Below are 16367 nucleotides of genomic sequence, written 5' to 3' on the forward strand. Positions count from 1 at the left end.
AGCCCTGTTAATATTGCAGGTCGGGCGATCATACCGAGAACGTGATTTACAACATCCCTGCGCTGTAGTCCACCGCTATTATACCACTATTGCAGGTTAATGAGCCTGGCAGAGAGACGGACAGCATACAACAACCGCGTAGTGTTGTCTACTGCTATTATACCCGTTGCATTGTAGGATTGCGGTTGGACAAGCTGGCTTATAATATTGCACGTCAGAGTAGGGTTGAGGACGATTTTGATTCGCAGTCCCAGCCAAACATTCCATATATAAACATAAAAAAACCAAACCTGAGACTGAAGGCAAAGTAGCTCCTCAATTTGCCTTACATCCCAGATGCAGCTCACAGTTGTCTATGCTTTGTGCATCATTAACTTGAAAACTTAGACGAAATAAGATCTGAGTTAGGTCTCTTCGCTTCTTTCGTTGTATTATTAGACAGATGAAGGGGGCGGGGAGAGCACCTGTTTCTTAATGCAAACCTGAACTTCTTCCAGTTGTTTTCTATTACCAATTCTCACTTCCGCTCCCGAGAAGAATCGAGGGAGGAAGAATCCTCAGAAAACGGAAACTGGGACTGTGCGTCACTCTACTTGTATAGCTCTGCGTTCTCCAGCTGTGGCCGCTGCCTGTTCGCGACTGACGTCACGCCTCCTTTAGACGGGGAGGGGAGGAAGGGCACTGTCGAACTTTTTCTGCCTGAAATCTAACTGCAGGGACAGGCGAGCAGCTATCGCGCGAGCCTAATGTGAGGAAGAAGACGAGAGAAGAGGCGGTGGGGAAAGAGGAGTGGAGAAGGGGAGGCTGCTTTCGTTCTCGCTCGCATGACAACCCCCCTTTAACAAGCGATGGATTAGTCCGGAAGCAGAAAGTGGGCGGGGGCTTCCCGCGCGCGCAGGCTAGGCCGACGGTAGCGTTGGCTGCGGGGCTTGCCGCCTTCTCCTCGTCTTCTTCTTCTCGGCAGCCGCTCTGACAGCCATTTCGCGAGGACAATAGTGAAAAGCGGGACCGGGGAAGAGGGCACGTGCGCACGCGTGGCCAGGGTGAGGAGGACTCTCTGGTGGCGGCGCTGAGGGCTCGGCGCGTGGCGGAGGCTGGCGGGGAGTGTGTGTGTTTGTATGGGGGCGGGGGAGGGGGGTCCGTCGCGTGGGAGTCAGGAGCGAGTCTGAGGAAGAGGAGCGTTGTTAGTAGGGGGGAGGGGAGGGGAGGGGAGGGGGAGTGGCGGGTTCTCGGGGTGGCAGTGAGGGAAACGGGCATCCCAAAGGGGCGGCACTAAAGGTGAGGTGAACAGGGTGGGTATCGTTATGGTGGTAGCTTTGGAGGGAGTCGCGTTTGTACCCGGAGCGGTGTGTGTTGGGGGTGGCGGGGTGCTGCTTGCCTTGTCAAGTCGGTAGCGGAGGAATTGAGGGCTGGGCCGCGTGCATATGACATCTGCTTTCGCTTCTTCCCTCCCTCCCTCGTCCTTTCTGTTTTAATTATTCTTGTTTCCCCCCGAGTTTCTGGCTGGTGCCTAAACTGGTTCTTCTCCTAGCTAGTGGGGTCTTCTAAATAGCGGACCGGCGGGGTGGGGTGGGCGTAAGAAGTGGGTTAGTGATTGGCAGATCATTGGGAATGTTGTGTTGGCGTTTAAGGTGGCAGCACAGCGTAGTTTTGAGACAAGAGCCCATCACAACATCTAAACGCGATGGCTAATGTGTTGGACTTGCGAAGTAGTGAAGGCTGCCTCTGAGCGTGTGTCAAGTGCATTTCCCTTGCCATACCAAAGCGCCATTTTTCCGAAATGGGGAGGGGGGTTGTGTTACCGTTGTTGGTTTCCAAGAGGCTAATCCTTAAGTGTGTCTTTTGGTCCCCTCAAGACAAGCAAAATGCTTCATTTTGAGATACTCATTTATATTGTATTTTATATTATGGTTTTATACTGTTGTTTTATACTTTGAATGTTTTTAATTTTTGTTAACCGCCCAGAGAGCTCCGGCTATTGGGCGGTGTAGAAATGTAATAATTAAATAAATAAATATTCAGGAGTGCCTTATATTTCTTTTAATGGTTGAGCCAGTGTGAACTGGTGGGTATAAAATTAGACTTAGGCCTCAAACATAGAAGCACATACCCAGTCTCACACTCAGTGTAGCTTTGGCCAGGTCACTACTTTTTTTGGCTTTGGTTCCCTTTCAATAGAAAGAAGCAAGTGGTGTAATCCATATAATGCTTGTAGTGTATGTGCGTGCATGCAGGTGGTCACTTGTGAATATCTGGCAAGCTAAAAGTGTTTTGGTTTCTCTTAGAAGCCAGAACTTACTAAACAGAATATACTCTTAAGTCAGATGAGCCTGTTGCATGGTTAAGGGATGTTTAACACATTATGAACAGGTTGAGAGGGAAACAATTTTAATTTACAACTCCTATTGTGTGTGTGTGTTTTGTGTGCCTATAGATAGGATGTGGGTTTGCATTAACTTTTGTTATGGCAACCTGAGGAATAGAAACTCATTCTCTTACCTTACTTAGCATATTTATCTGTGAGTAATCCAAATTGTATCCTAGATGTATTTTAAATAGGATGCTTTAGTCAAGGGACATTAAGGGTGCAAACCTATTTAGGTTTAGACACAAACAAGTCCTCCAACTCCCAGCATTCCGTAGCCAGGATGGGGAATGCTGAGATTCCCCTAAGATTGCGCTTTAAGTTACTTAATTATACATCCTGTGCTTTGTATGGGAGATGTAATTGCGGTGGTTGAGCATGTTAACTACTCCAGATTAATGCCCACAAAGTACAAACCACTTTTTTAGTGTGTGCTTTTGGGAATAAAAATCTACAGGCTCCAAATGGCTTTCTCAAAAAGATAAGTAAATGCTGCTAGTCAGGACATGTTCATGCTTTTATGTGATAAACAATGCAAAAGGCATCTGCCATTGACTGCGAAGCTAAATTGGCACAAAGCTGTTAAATCCTTTGATACAGTTAATTGTTCACAGGAAAACATAGTGAGTATGTTAAAGGGAAGTGGTTTGTTTTCCTTTCATGTCATGCTGGAGAACAATAGAATATAATTTAAACACTTGTCTACTGAGTTTAAAAATATTTAGGTTATGGATAACGAAGTGTAGAGAACACTCTTATTGGTAGGCTTATATTATCCTTTCATAATCACAAACGGTTGTATACTAGAAATCAATAGTTCAGTTTTTAGTTAATGGGAAATGGAAATGTCCAAGTTTTCGAACTTATATCTAACTTAGATATTAAGTTGTTCCTGTTCTTTGACTTGTCACATGCTGCTTGGGGTGCTGGGATGTGGTGGTCTTCAGGTTACATTGGGTAACAGGACTTTCTTTCTTTTAGGGACACTATGAACGAAGAGCAGTTTGTTAACATTGACTTGAATGATGATAACGTTTGCAGCGTGTGCAAATTAGGAACAGAAAGAGAGACACTTTCATTCTGCCACATTTGTTTTGAACTAAACATTGAAGGTAAGTGTACATAAGAACAGAAGAGCCATGCTGGATCAGACCAAGGGCCCATCTAGTCCAGCATTCTCTTCACAAGCAGAAATCCACAAGCAGGACATGAGTGCAACAGCATCCTCCTGCCCTTGTTCCCCAGCAACTGATGGTACTGCCTCTGATATTGGGGGTAACTCATAGCCATTGGGACTAGTAGTTATTCATAGCCTTGTCTAGCCCCCTTTTAAAGCCATTACTACATCTTGTGGTACCGAATTCCATAGTTTAACTACGCACTGTGTGAAGAAGTATTTCCTTTTATCTGTCCTAAATCTCCCACCAATCAGCTTCATGGGATGACCTGGTTCTGGTATTATAGGAGAGGGAGAAAAATGTCTCCCTATCCACACTCCCCACACTATGCATAATTTTGTACACCTCTATCATGTCTCCCCTTAGCCTCCTTTTTTCCAAGCTAAACAATCCCATTTGTTGTAACTTTCTCTTGTAGGGAGATGCTGCAGCCCCTTAATGATTTAAGTTGCTGTTTTCTGCACTTTTTCAGTTCTACAATATATTTTTTAGGTGTGGTGACCAGAACTGTACACAGTATTCTAACCATGGGCGTGCCATATATTTGTATAAAGCCTGTCTGATATTGGCGTTTTTATTCTAAATTCCTTTTCTAATTGTACCTAACATGGAGTTTTCTTTTCTTTTTTGCAGCTGCTGCATGCTCAGCAGCTGTACTTAGCCTAATACTGTACAATAGTATGAACAGTATTACATTATGTAGTATGTAGCCTAATTCTGTGTCATTGAGACTTGAGACAATGTGAGATTCTGAAACAAGATTGAAAGTAGAAAGGTGACTTCCCTGAAGGAAAGAAATGTTCCGTTTCCAGGAAGTGGTGGTAGCAGCACATAAATCTTCAGCTGTTTAACTTATTTGTGAAAACTCTGCTATGTTTTTCAACATCTACTGTGGATTCTACAAGTTAGTTGCTCAATAATTGTTTGTTGAACATTTTCAAGGTTTAAATGAAAAAATAGTCTACTGTGTTTAAAGCCTTATTCAGGCAGTATTCTTGCGTGTAATGAACATAGGACAAGTTCACTAGCTCCTCCTTCCTTTTGTTGTTAGCTTCATGTGTTGAAGGCAAACTTCTGCAGCTTTTTTATCCATGTAGGCTTCCTGCCCAATTTAAAACCCTGATTTTCCAGGATATTAAAATGCATGAGGAGCCTTCACAGACACAAAAGGCCATAACCCTCATCTATCTTGTGGAGACTTTTTGTAAAAAAAAAATTTAAAGAAAAGTCACTGAATTAGAAGGGAAGATAGGAATCTCTACCCATAAAGCAGAAAGTATCTGTGTTTCATATATGCCCCAAAATGTTTTCCCACTTCCACATATGGTACTGCCTTAATGCTGTTCACCCAGACAGATCTTTGCGTACATGGATAAGAAAATATCTAAAAACATGAATTTGGGGGTTTGAAGTATTTTTTAAAGAATTTAATAAAAGGTTTACACCTTCAACTACAAGTGTGCCTTGGGCGGAACTCCCAGCATGCCTTTGGTGGGAGGCCAGACTTACTGGCCTTTGGCAGCCATTGTGATTCCTAAAGTCAGTCAACCCAATTCCACATAAAAGGAAACAACCCACATAAATGGGCTGCATCCATTTGCGGTGCCTCCTCCCAACTGCCATGTGTGGTTTTAAAATCAAAACTAGTTACAGTAGCATGTCTTTGAGAGGATGAACTCTGGACATGCTCAAAGGCACCCTGCCTGATATTTCTGTTTTCTCAGAAACTGAGGGAAGCACACTTGCAGCCTTCACACTTAAGAAGGAGGGAGGGAGGAAAGGGAAGCACTCTGCATATGCCCAGAAACAAGCTTGACAAAGGGGGTAAGTGCCCAGCTCACTCCTGTCCCTTCAGTACAGGCTCCTGATGGAGCACTTTGTGGGTGAGAAGTGTGGGCTGAGGCAGTCCCAGGGGCATCCACTAAGAGCTGAGGACATGGGTACCTGATGGCTGCTAAAGGCATGCATGCTGGGAGGTGTAGTACTGGCATGTCACTTTGTCTCAGTCCTAACTCAGCCCCCACTTTTCTGACCTCTGGCTAACTGTCTTTGTTCTTCATTTAACTGACTTTCCCCAACTGCCACTCATCCTGCCCACCTTCCATTCTAGCCTCAGCTGTCAGTCATTCTTCCATTCACTCTTCTGTTTCAATAGTAAAGTCAGGCTTTTATATAAAAATTATAAAAAAGACCTTGGGTTTTTTATTTTTTTAAAAAAAAAATCTCTTGGCACTTAAAAGCCATTAATGCAGTTACTAGGCAAGCCTGCCTGGGAAAAAAATCCTTAAGCAGGGTGCTACTACTAAGAAGGAATGCTCTCCCACCACACCTCAGATGTGTTCAAAGATTAACATGTTATTCAGGAAGCTAGGCTTGCGCCTACAACTCTTAGCTTGCGTTGGGAGGGAGGGGAGACGTATCAGGCTTTGGCGACCATCATCTGGAAGTAGCTTGCCATCCTGGGCCTGAAAGGAGAGTGCCTGGGCGGGCTGGAGCAGAAGGGAAGGAGGTCGCAGCTCTGGGCCTGTCACTGATGGCATCGATCAAGCTACCCGTGAGTCAGTTAGCCAGCTTCCTCAGAGAGAAAGAGGGGTGGGGGTGACGGTGGGGGTGGGGGAAGAAACTAATTTAATTTGTTTTAATGGTACCTCACAGGCCTAGGACTGGCCTACTTTGCAGGGTTGTTGTGACGATGAGAGAAGGAAAAAAGAATTTAATTTGTTTAAAGGTTAACTCACCAGCCTGCTACTTTTAAGATGATTACCTCGCAGACATATATCTTAGGGGGGCCAAGTAGAAACTTGAAATTTGGCACACTGCTAGGTCTGGCTGTACAATGTACCAGAAAAATTTAAATAATTTAATTTTGGGTTTTAAGTATTTTTTAAAAAATTAATAAAAAACAAGGCTTATGGCTACAACTCCCAGCATGCCTTGGGTGGAACTCCCATGAGTCTTCTCTTGTCACCAAACTAGGGCTTAGGGTCATGACCAATACAAATTACTATTATTCCTTCAGGACATTCCATAAATAAAATTGCTTCATGTTATAAACACTATTCACGGAACCAAGCAATGCCGGGCATATCAGCTAGTATAACTAATAAATTTAATGGCTGCACCAGGGGTTTATTCTCTGTAACTGGTTAATTAACTTGTAGTTACTCTAGAGCTTTCTGTCACTTTCTAATCTGATAATCTAGATCTAAAGGACTGCTAGAGTGGTTAGCCAATATTCGGTTTGCCCTTAGGTTTTAAATATACCCATGCAGTTGCAAGCAGTTGCAACTTTGACATGCCTATCTCTTAGATTATATGCCCTTGTTTCCTCGGTTTGGGATACAATCCCAGCAATAAAATGCACTTGTTCATGCCTTATGAAATGCAATAGTTGACAAAATGTATAGATTTTGACTTGAATATGCAATTTAGTATTGAAACATGTAGTTTAACTATTCTGATAAATCTGACTATAGGTCTAAATAATAGGGATTTAATCAGGAAACTATCTTAAACTTCCAGTGCAGTACTGTATATTCCAAAAGTGAAAACATACACAGTTTGTAAAAAATTGCATTTCATAAGATATGAATAAGTCTCAGTAAACAAATAATACAAATCTGTTGTGATAAACATATCCTGGAATTGCATCCAGTCGCTAGTCTTCCTGAACAGGTGGCTTTAATGTTTTGCCTCTGACTCATGAGAAGGAGGTATAAAGTAGAGTAACACAAGTTCAGCGTATTATTTATCTGAAGAAACAAAGGTTATCAGACCTTGGTGGATACTATTTTTCAGATGCTAGCCTCTGCATTCAAACTGGTAGGAAACTTAGACTGTAACACAACTGTATGTTTTCCTAACTTGTTCTACATAGATTCCCATAATTGGGCATCTCCATATTAATCCTTTTCCTTTACTTAATAGTGGTCTGCTAAAATATAAAACACCTGACTTTGAAGGCTACAAGTCTGAGTCCTGTCACAGTGTTCAGTAATCGCATTGTCAGTTCTCCTTTGGCCGCTGCATTTCTGACTATGATGTATCCCATAGTCAAATATTTGGCAAATACTGGATTTTAAGATATATGTTGTTATAACATTCTAAATAGCTTATTAGTTGCCTTGCGAGTAAAATGGGAGAAAGAGTGACTTTAAAAAAATCATTTTACTGTTTTCATGTTCCAAAGCATGGTAGTAAATGATCTGCCTACCACTTCTCTTGGCTGAGCTTATAACCATCCCTGCTCCTTAGGATGCATACTTTGGGGCGCGAGGTGGAGGCTTTTTCCCTTGGGCTCACTGCAGGTGCCAAAACAGATCTGTGGGAGGCTTTAATATCACATTCCCATAGTTTCTCTTGATCATGAAGAGATTAATTGCTTTGTATTAATTATTATGGTCTGTTGCAAGCTGCCTTGGGGATCAGTGGATTGAAAGTATAATTTTTTTAGGTGGCAATTCAATTTATTCTCCCATTTTAAGGGCCAACAACTTCTCTGGCCTTGGTAGCCAGCCATAATTTATGGTTGCTGTTAGCCTTGATTGTGATGCTGTGCTGCCCTTTGGAGGTGCTCCTATCAACTCTGGAGCTCAGTACAATTATATGGGCAAACCTCTGCCTTCCACCTCCGATCCAACCTGTGGTGGGCTTGCCCATGTTGTACTGAACTTGAAGAGGATATGAACACAACAAGATGTGTTGTTGCATGCTGTGCCTCTCCATGGCTCAGCACAGGGTCAGTTAGATTTCTCCACACTTTTTCAGACATGAAAGAACATCTGTGTAATTTCCCCTGGAGTCTCACACTGACTTCAGAGAGACATCTTACTTATTGTAAGTCTAGAAGTTTCATCTCGAACTGAACAAACGTTGTCTGGTCAGGTCTGAAGGCCTGGGAGAGATTCCCTGCCTTTCCGCAGTATCCAGAATCTCATTATTATTTATTTATTACATTTTTATACCACCCAATAGCCAAAGCTCTCTGAGCAGTTTACAAAAATTAAAACCATGAGCATAAAAACACACATTTTAAAAACACAAATGCAAAATACAATATAAAATATATGTATTTATGTTTTATTTATTTATTTATTACATTTCTATACCGCCCAATAGCCAGAGCTCTCTGGGCGGTTCACAAAAATGTTTGTTTGTTTGCCAGTGTAGAGCTGGCATGGAACACATTCGTAGACTTGTGCTCCTATCCTGTGATAGTCCAGGAGATTCGCTTCCCAACAGTCTGTGCTGTCTGCCATTTAACTAAAAGGGATGGGGTCAAGTATGGATGAGTTTTTACTTAATGCATGGGGAGATATAAAAATGGTACATAGTTAATTAATCTTTCTCATCATGAAGATACCCTGCGATGTACACTTGTTTCACAATAGATGAGAGCAGACGGAAAAAAGTGCCTTTTGAGGTGGTTGTGGTGCAGTGCATATTTTTGTATGGGCTGTTCATCAGGAAATAAATTTTTTTGCCATCTTTCTTCCCCATTCTCCTCAACCAATAATAGATGGAAGTCCTGTTCTTGGTGGGTGGGCCCCCTATATAGCAACATTTAGATTTTCTCTTGTATCTTGGGAAAGGCAAACCCATCCTCTTTGCATTTCAAAACCATTGCCCTATAGTAACGGTAGTCACTGCTGTGGATTATCATATCTAAGCAGGATATGATAGTCTTAAACTGGAGTGGTGGGTTGGACTAGATAATTTCATTGTCTTACAGTATGATCTTCTAGGCCTGTATTCAATTAGCAAATCATATCAATTCAACTATTTAAATTATTTATTAAAGCAGTTATATCCTACCCTACATCATAAGGATCTCAGGGCGGCGTACAAATAAAATCATACATATGAAATAGAACAACAAATATACAATTATAAAACAAACCATTAATATGTTAAAACCAATATGAAACACAAATTCTGATCAATTATTAGTTCGGTCCTATACTGTTAACCTGCTGTAAAGAGCTGGAAATTACAAGATTTATTTATCTGTTTACATCAATAAATACTTCATACATGCAGAATGTTCTTTTAAACTGGTTATAATACATTCTTGGAATTGTCCCATTATCTTAGGTAGGTATTGGTTATTTTAAAAACTTGAAGCGTAACATTTACAGTATCTACTGCCCCACACTCACATCTATCAGCACAAAAGCCTAAAATGGCTTTGTATTTAATTATCATTGAGCTGGGGATAAGTCTTACAAGCAAATAAGTAATCAAGTGCTATCCAACCTAGAGAGTGGAAGGGGTTGATTATGGGGAACAGACACATGGAGGTTATAGCTAGTTGGCAAGTCCTGGCAGCTCTGTTATGTTTGTGCCTTTTCTTTGTTGTCTGAACTTGCACAGCTGCTAGCCTAACTTGGAGCAGAGACTTGCACATAAAGAGAAAACAAGCCCAGCAGCTATTGTGTAACAGAGCAACATGAGCTGAGTACAAAAGCAAATGCTGGCTGTTACATATAATGAGATATTGTGGAAGGCTGCAGAAATAACATGAGTAAATGCATACTTCAAATACATCAGTACCTGTTCTAAAATACTCATTTGAAAGCAGGTAATTTGGTTCTGGCTTTCTCTATGTATATACTTGCTATTTTAAATATATTTCATGTGTAGCCAGGAAGATGGAAATACGTTGGGGCAAGAATCCCTTTTGGAATTTAACTGCAACTTCTCAAATATAGAGAAGGCCTTATAGACATAGTATAAGTAGCTGAGAGCTGGTTGTCAGTTTAGTTTCAACTCTGAAGGAAAATAACCTTTCAGGTTTCACATTTAGGCTAAAATTCTGCTGAACGTTCTCAGTAAGAATTTGGTTTTCTATGATAGAAACTAGCAGTACAGTTCAGACCAATATGTCTGCATGCTAATGATTTGTCAAAAATTATGATATTGAGCTTTTCATGGCAATTATGTCCCTCAGTGTCTTTGATCAACATGTTGGTGAAGCATCTACATAGGATATTGTTGAATTATTAATTTAAATAGTTGTGTCTTTGAAATATTTATATATATCTTGAGCAGCAGGATGGTAGTAAGAATGAGTTTTTCACATTGTAAAGACTTAACAAATTTGTTCTGGCCTACGCTTTCATGGACACTGTCCCATAAGATGTACTATGTTAACTTCAAATTTGTCAAACTATTTGGAAACCATGACCACAGTGCTACCAAATTTAATTTATATTTAAGTGGAAAATTGCCAAGGAAGTCTAGCACAATCACATTTGACGTTAGAAGAAGAAACTTCTCTAAAATAAGGGGATTGGTAAAGGGGAAGTCAGGAGGGTTAAATCTTTCCAAAATGCTTGGAGATGCACATTGGGGCAAAACATCCCAACTTCACCTATAAACTGATAGGATCTTAGCTAGCAGTGACTGACCAAGAAATAGATCTTTGGTTTATGGTGGACACCTCAATGAAAACGTTGACCCAATGTAAGGCTGCTATTAAAAAAGTGTTAAGCATAATTAGAAAAGGAATTGAAAATAAAATTGTCAGTATCATACCGTCCTCATATAAATCTATTTTGCAACTCACTTGGAATACTGCATACAGTTTCTGTCACCACACCTAAGAAAAAGATACAGAGTTGGGAAAAGTTCAGAAAAGGAAAACAGGGTGCAATCCTATCGGATCTGCTCTTGATACTGCTAAGCCTCTGAACCCAGAGGCTTACAAGTATCCAGTGCAGAGCAGGAGGTGCAGCAGAGGCGGTCCTCACCTCTGCTGAGCCTCCCAGTCCGCTTTTTCATTCCTTTAGCTGAGGCGTTGGAGAGGGGGAGGGAGAGAACCTGCAGAGGCCAGAGGATTCCTTGTAAGTCAACCTTCTCAAGCCCCTCCATGCCCATTGGCATAACCCTTTTCCCTTCCCTCCAAGGTCACCAGCATGGTTCTCCATGCTGGCAGGGAGGAGACTGGGTGCTTGGACCTCTGGGTATGATTCAGGAATCTGAGCTATCCCATACCCCCCCCCGACTCTGTATAGGGGCCATAGGATTGCGCTCCAATCCTATGCCTGAGCCACTCCCTCAACTATATGAGAAAAGTTTACAAAGTCTGGGACTGTTTAACTTGGTAAAAAATAATTAAGAGGACACATAATAGGTGTACAAAATAATGCATGCTATGAGGAAAATGGATAGGGAGACATTTTTCTCCTTCTCCCATAGTATTAGATGCAGGATCGATATCATGAAGCTGATTGCTGGGATATTCAGGACAGAAAACAATGGAATTCACTACTACAAGGTGTAGTGATGACCACCAATTTGGATGGCTTTAAAAGTGGATTAGACAAATTGATAAGGGATAGTACTGACTGATGCTACCTCCTGTTTCAGAGGCAGTGTGCTTATGTATGCCAGTTGCTAGAGAACATGAATAGGAGGGTGAGACTACTCCTGTCCTACGTGGTTTCCCATGGGCAGCTTCTGTGTGAATGGAATGCTGGACTTGATGGCCCCTTAGCCTAATCCAGCATGGTTTTTCTTATGTTCATCAATATATAAACTAATACATATTCCGAGCACAGGTATATAATTAAAAATTCTGTATTGAATTGAGAATTAATGGGAAACAGGAGCAGTAATATTGAATCATTCCCATAATGCACAATTGCTAGCTGCTCTCCAACTCTTTTTAAGGTGGAAGCAAGAGAGTGAAGTACGATATGTAAAGAACAGGATGGTTTTTAATTTGGATTGTCCACTGGTAGATATTGTGCAAAGAATTCAGTCTCCATGCAAACATGCTTCATGTCCATTGTGTAGTTGAGTAGTTGATAGTGGGCCTCTAGATGTTGCTGGTCTAAGGGCAATATCCAGTTGTAGTCCTGTGTAAACTAGTTGAGATGAAGAAGAAGATATGTCCCAGAACTCGATATTAAGCTTCAAAGGCGTGCAAATATACCTTTAGCAATCTAAATGACAATTATGCTAAAACTAGTATCATTTATGTACTAGATTTCTGAGCTTCTAGGGGAGAAGCAGTGAGGATATAATTAAGTCAGCGGTGAGGTAATGGAAAAGCTAACTACCTTGCCAAATCAATTAAGGACTATCTAGTCGAATGAAAAAGTTTAGTAACATTTAACCTATATTTGCGTAGGAAGCAGTCGTTTTCAAGCAATAATGATTTGCCTCTGATCACCTACAGATGAAATATTTGCACTAACTAAAATGGATTTTATTCAACTGTTTCAAATACAAAATCTCTATTTCTAGTAGTACTGGACATTGCAGTAAATATACACAAATTTGTAATGGATTTCATAGTCTTGTACAAGATACCTTTCCTTCTTCATCCTCTACAGCCTATTAATAAAAAGTATATGATTTACAACACTTAGCAGGCTTGCTACGTTTGAATGCAGCATTTCTCAAACTGTAAAACTATTTTGAAATTTAGTATTGTATTCAGTAACAAGTTATGTTTCTTGCTCGAGTAGTTTTGTAAATATACTTAAAAGAAGCTTGTTTTCTGTACTGGATGTGTTTTTTATATGTTTGTGGTTAATTTAGCATTTTTCTTGCAATAAGTAAACTTGTAATTTTCTCTCTCTCAGGAATACCAAAATCCGATCTTCTGCATACAAGATCATTGAGAGGGCACAGAGACTGCTTTGAAAAATTCCACTTAATAGCAAATCAGAGTTGTCCACGGTCAAAACTCTCCAAGAGTACATATGCAGAAGTGAAAAACATTTTGAGCAAAAAAATTAACTGGATTATACAGTATGCACAAAACAAAGATTTGGATTTGGATTCTGAAGGTTCAAAACAAACACAGCACCGACTTTTTAGCTTTAGACATCAGAGAGACAGAAAGCTACTTCCACAATTTGATTCCCAGGTCCCTAAATACTCTGCAAAATGGATAGATGGAAGCTCTGGGAGTATTTCAAACTGTTCACAAAGTATTCTAGAACCAAGAGAATCAAGTGATTTTAGACTTGATATGTTGCAACAAACAGGTGCTACATTTTGTTGTAGCAGTTCATTGTGGTCTAGTCATAACCAATCATCAGAGATGGGAAAAACTAAAAAAGATCCAGATATCTGTGTTCGAAGGAGACGTCCCCAGTACAGCAGGGAGCAATGTAAGTGGAAGAAGTGTTGAGATTGATATATAATCCCTGGGGGAAAAAAAATTGTAATATACTTTTCTATCAAATAGAATGTCAGTAACTTTCAGTAACTGAACATAGTTTTCTGAAAGTTACTAGAAATGGGAAAAGTGAATGGTGAACTGGTACGCTTCACCAAAACGTGTCAAAATAAGTCTAGTAAGTTTGTATCCAATCGTCAAAGGCACCATGAAAAAGGTCTTTATAAATTAGTGTTCAAATACTAACATTGAAGTTGTGGTGATTCGCAAACAGAATAGAGAGTTCACACCAACGTAGAACCGGTAAACATAATTACTCAATTTTGAATTCACAGAACTAATCTGTTATATCCATCACTTTGTCAAATTCTAGGCTGTAGTCCTAAATACACTTGCCATGGCATAAGCTTCATTGTGGAAACTTCCTTCTGAGTAAACATGCAATAAATTGCATTGTTTGCTAGATATGCTGGTCTCTATATTAATTTTAGTGTTTCTGATAAAGGTTTTGCATTTAATATAGCTAGGAAGAATTTAGAAATTCTTTGTATGGCAGGGGAGTGGGGTGGAAACTAATAATAAATGGACATGCAGCTATGATTGCAAAAGAGCTATTTTGCTTATAAGCCTGTATTTAATGCTAAAGAAAGGCCTGCAATATAACAATTACCACAGCAGAGACTTTAAAGTTCATTTTTTAAGGGGGAACATGAGAAAAATTGTACCAGAACAGAGTGTGATATTACTTTCAGGCAAAAAGGATGATGTACAAAAAAACCAGCTGTATAGACTTCTTTAGACCTTGCACTTTTTCACTCTTGAATATTTGACTTTTTAATGTTCTTTTGACAATAAAGCCTTTGTAAGGAATATGTTAGTGAGTTCTAGTATTTTGATTTATAAATGCAATAGAAAGGGAAATCTTGACCCTGAATTACTGATAAGCAATGTAATGATCTCAGTTATGTTCTACATAGATGTTCGCCCCTCATGTGCAACATATTGAAAGGAAATGTTTTTAATACTTTTGTAGGGTGTCCCTCTTTCTCTTCCACTTCCACTTTTCTGTCTGATTGTTTGTACTTTTTGTTCCTGTTTCAGTGAGTATGATGACTCTTGAGGAGGTGGAGCAGCTAAATGGGAAACTACTCAAGCAGGTCCAAGGTGGGATGTGTTTTAACACTTGGCTATTATCACTTCTAACTGCCCCACCCCTCGCAGAAAAAAAAGTATAAGATTGTATGTGCCCGTACTGCCAGCTTTCAGTGTAGAAAATAGATCCCACTCCCAACAACAGGTGGAGATCCGGAGAATAAAAGCACATTTTCTTTATTCTTGGACGGCTAGCTTCTAAGCATAACTGATACAGAAGTCTATAATTTTCATTCTGTTTTTCATATCTTGTAAAGGAAACGACATCCTTGCAAATTTTTATTGAATGTACCTTTGGAAGTTGTTAACTAATTTGATGTCAAATCTATTTCAGATGTATTTGAAGAGCTGACTAAGCAAGTACAAGAAAAAGACTCGTTGGCTTCACAGCTTAATGTCCGTCACATTGCTATTGAGCAGTTGCTAAAGAACTGTTCAAAATTGCCATGTCTCCAGATGGGAAGGGCAGCAATGAAATCCAATATATCCATATAGCTGCAGCAAAGCTTGCAACTGCGTTTCCTAACTTCATTAATCTATGTCATACAGCCACATACTCCAGCAGTATTTTGGAAAATTCTAAACTTGTATGTATTACAAGATGTTACATACAGTGTTCTTTTTTTCAAAAAGTTTGAATAAAGTCCTCTCAGAACCTGTTTTGGCACTGGAAGTCACCTAAACTTTTCTAGAAACTAGCAGTTTTCCTTCCAGTCACTGATAAATATTTCAGTGTGACTTAACAAAGAGACTTCTGATTGCCTGTAAATAACCTAAGAGATTAACAAGTGAAATACAGTTTTTAGACATCAAGAAATGGTGGAGAAGCACGTATTCATGAAAACTACATTTCTTATTTATTGCAAGCAATATTTTATTACTGAAATTTTATAAAAGAAGAAACTATTTTAGGTACTTTTCCACATCTCTTTATAAAGATTTTGAATGAATATAATTAACATTTTGTGTAATGATTGTTTACCCTTTTTTCAGATTTATGTACTTATCTTTCATGATGCAAATTGTTGTTTTTTTAAAAAAAAATTGTTTCCCAAAGACACAATCTCAGTGGCTGTTACGTATTACTTTTAGTTTTCAGCAATGTAGAATTTCTTGGGCATGGATTGTATCTTACTAGAAGAAATTTAAGCACAGTGTCTCTTTTTGGAATGACAGTTCATGTTTTGTTAATATATACAGAGCTGGAGTTCAGTTTTGTATGTGAATTCCTAATGCTTAATAAAAGTATATGGCTTCAAAGAAATAAACCTGTAATACCTCATGAAAATAATTGTCTTTATCCTTTTTATGCTGTTTATGATAAGCCATCAACTACTTGGAAATTGAAACTAGCATATGAAGAAAATAGCTGGGCTAGAATTTTTGTCCTCATATGCAGCCACTGATTTTGGCAACTGAGTGTGGCAGTGCAGAATGAAAAGCACAAGCTCAAAGCCTGTATGTGAGTGGGCAACTATTTGTGCATTTATTTAGCTCCTCACCCCTTGCAATGACACTTCTGTGGTAAAGCTGCTGT

General features: G+C 39.8%; 1 protein-coding gene across 2 annotated transcripts; it reads left to right on the plus strand.

Annotated features, from left to right (window-relative positions):
* Positions 1 to 910: 910 nt before the first annotated feature.
* Positions 911 to 16121, plus strand: C5H21orf91 (chromosome 5 C21orf91 homolog). Of its 2 annotated transcripts, XM_063126747.1 has the most exons (5): positions 911 to 1043; positions 3347 to 3477; positions 13137 to 13670; positions 14780 to 14842; positions 15165 to 16121. In XM_063126747.1, exons 2-5 carry the CDS (start codon positions 3354 to 3356, stop codon positions 15323 to 15325), a joined length of 882 nt encoding a protein of 293 aa, XP_062982817.1. In that variant the 5' UTR covers positions 911 to 1043; positions 3347 to 3353; the 3' UTR covers positions 15326 to 16121. The 2 variants fall into 2 exon arrangements, with proteins under 2 accessions (XP_062982817.1, XP_062982818.1); XM_063126748.1 differs by lacking the exon at positions 14780 to 14842.
* Positions 16122 to 16367: the final 246 nt, after the last annotated feature.

This window comes from Elgaria multicarinata, chromosome 5, assembly GCF_023053635.1.
Source record: "Elgaria multicarinata webbii isolate HBS135686 ecotype San Diego chromosome 5, rElgMul1.1.pri, whole genome shotgun sequence".
Taxonomy (NCBI): Eukaryota; Metazoa; Chordata; class Lepidosauria; order Squamata; family Anguidae; genus Elgaria; species Elgaria multicarinata.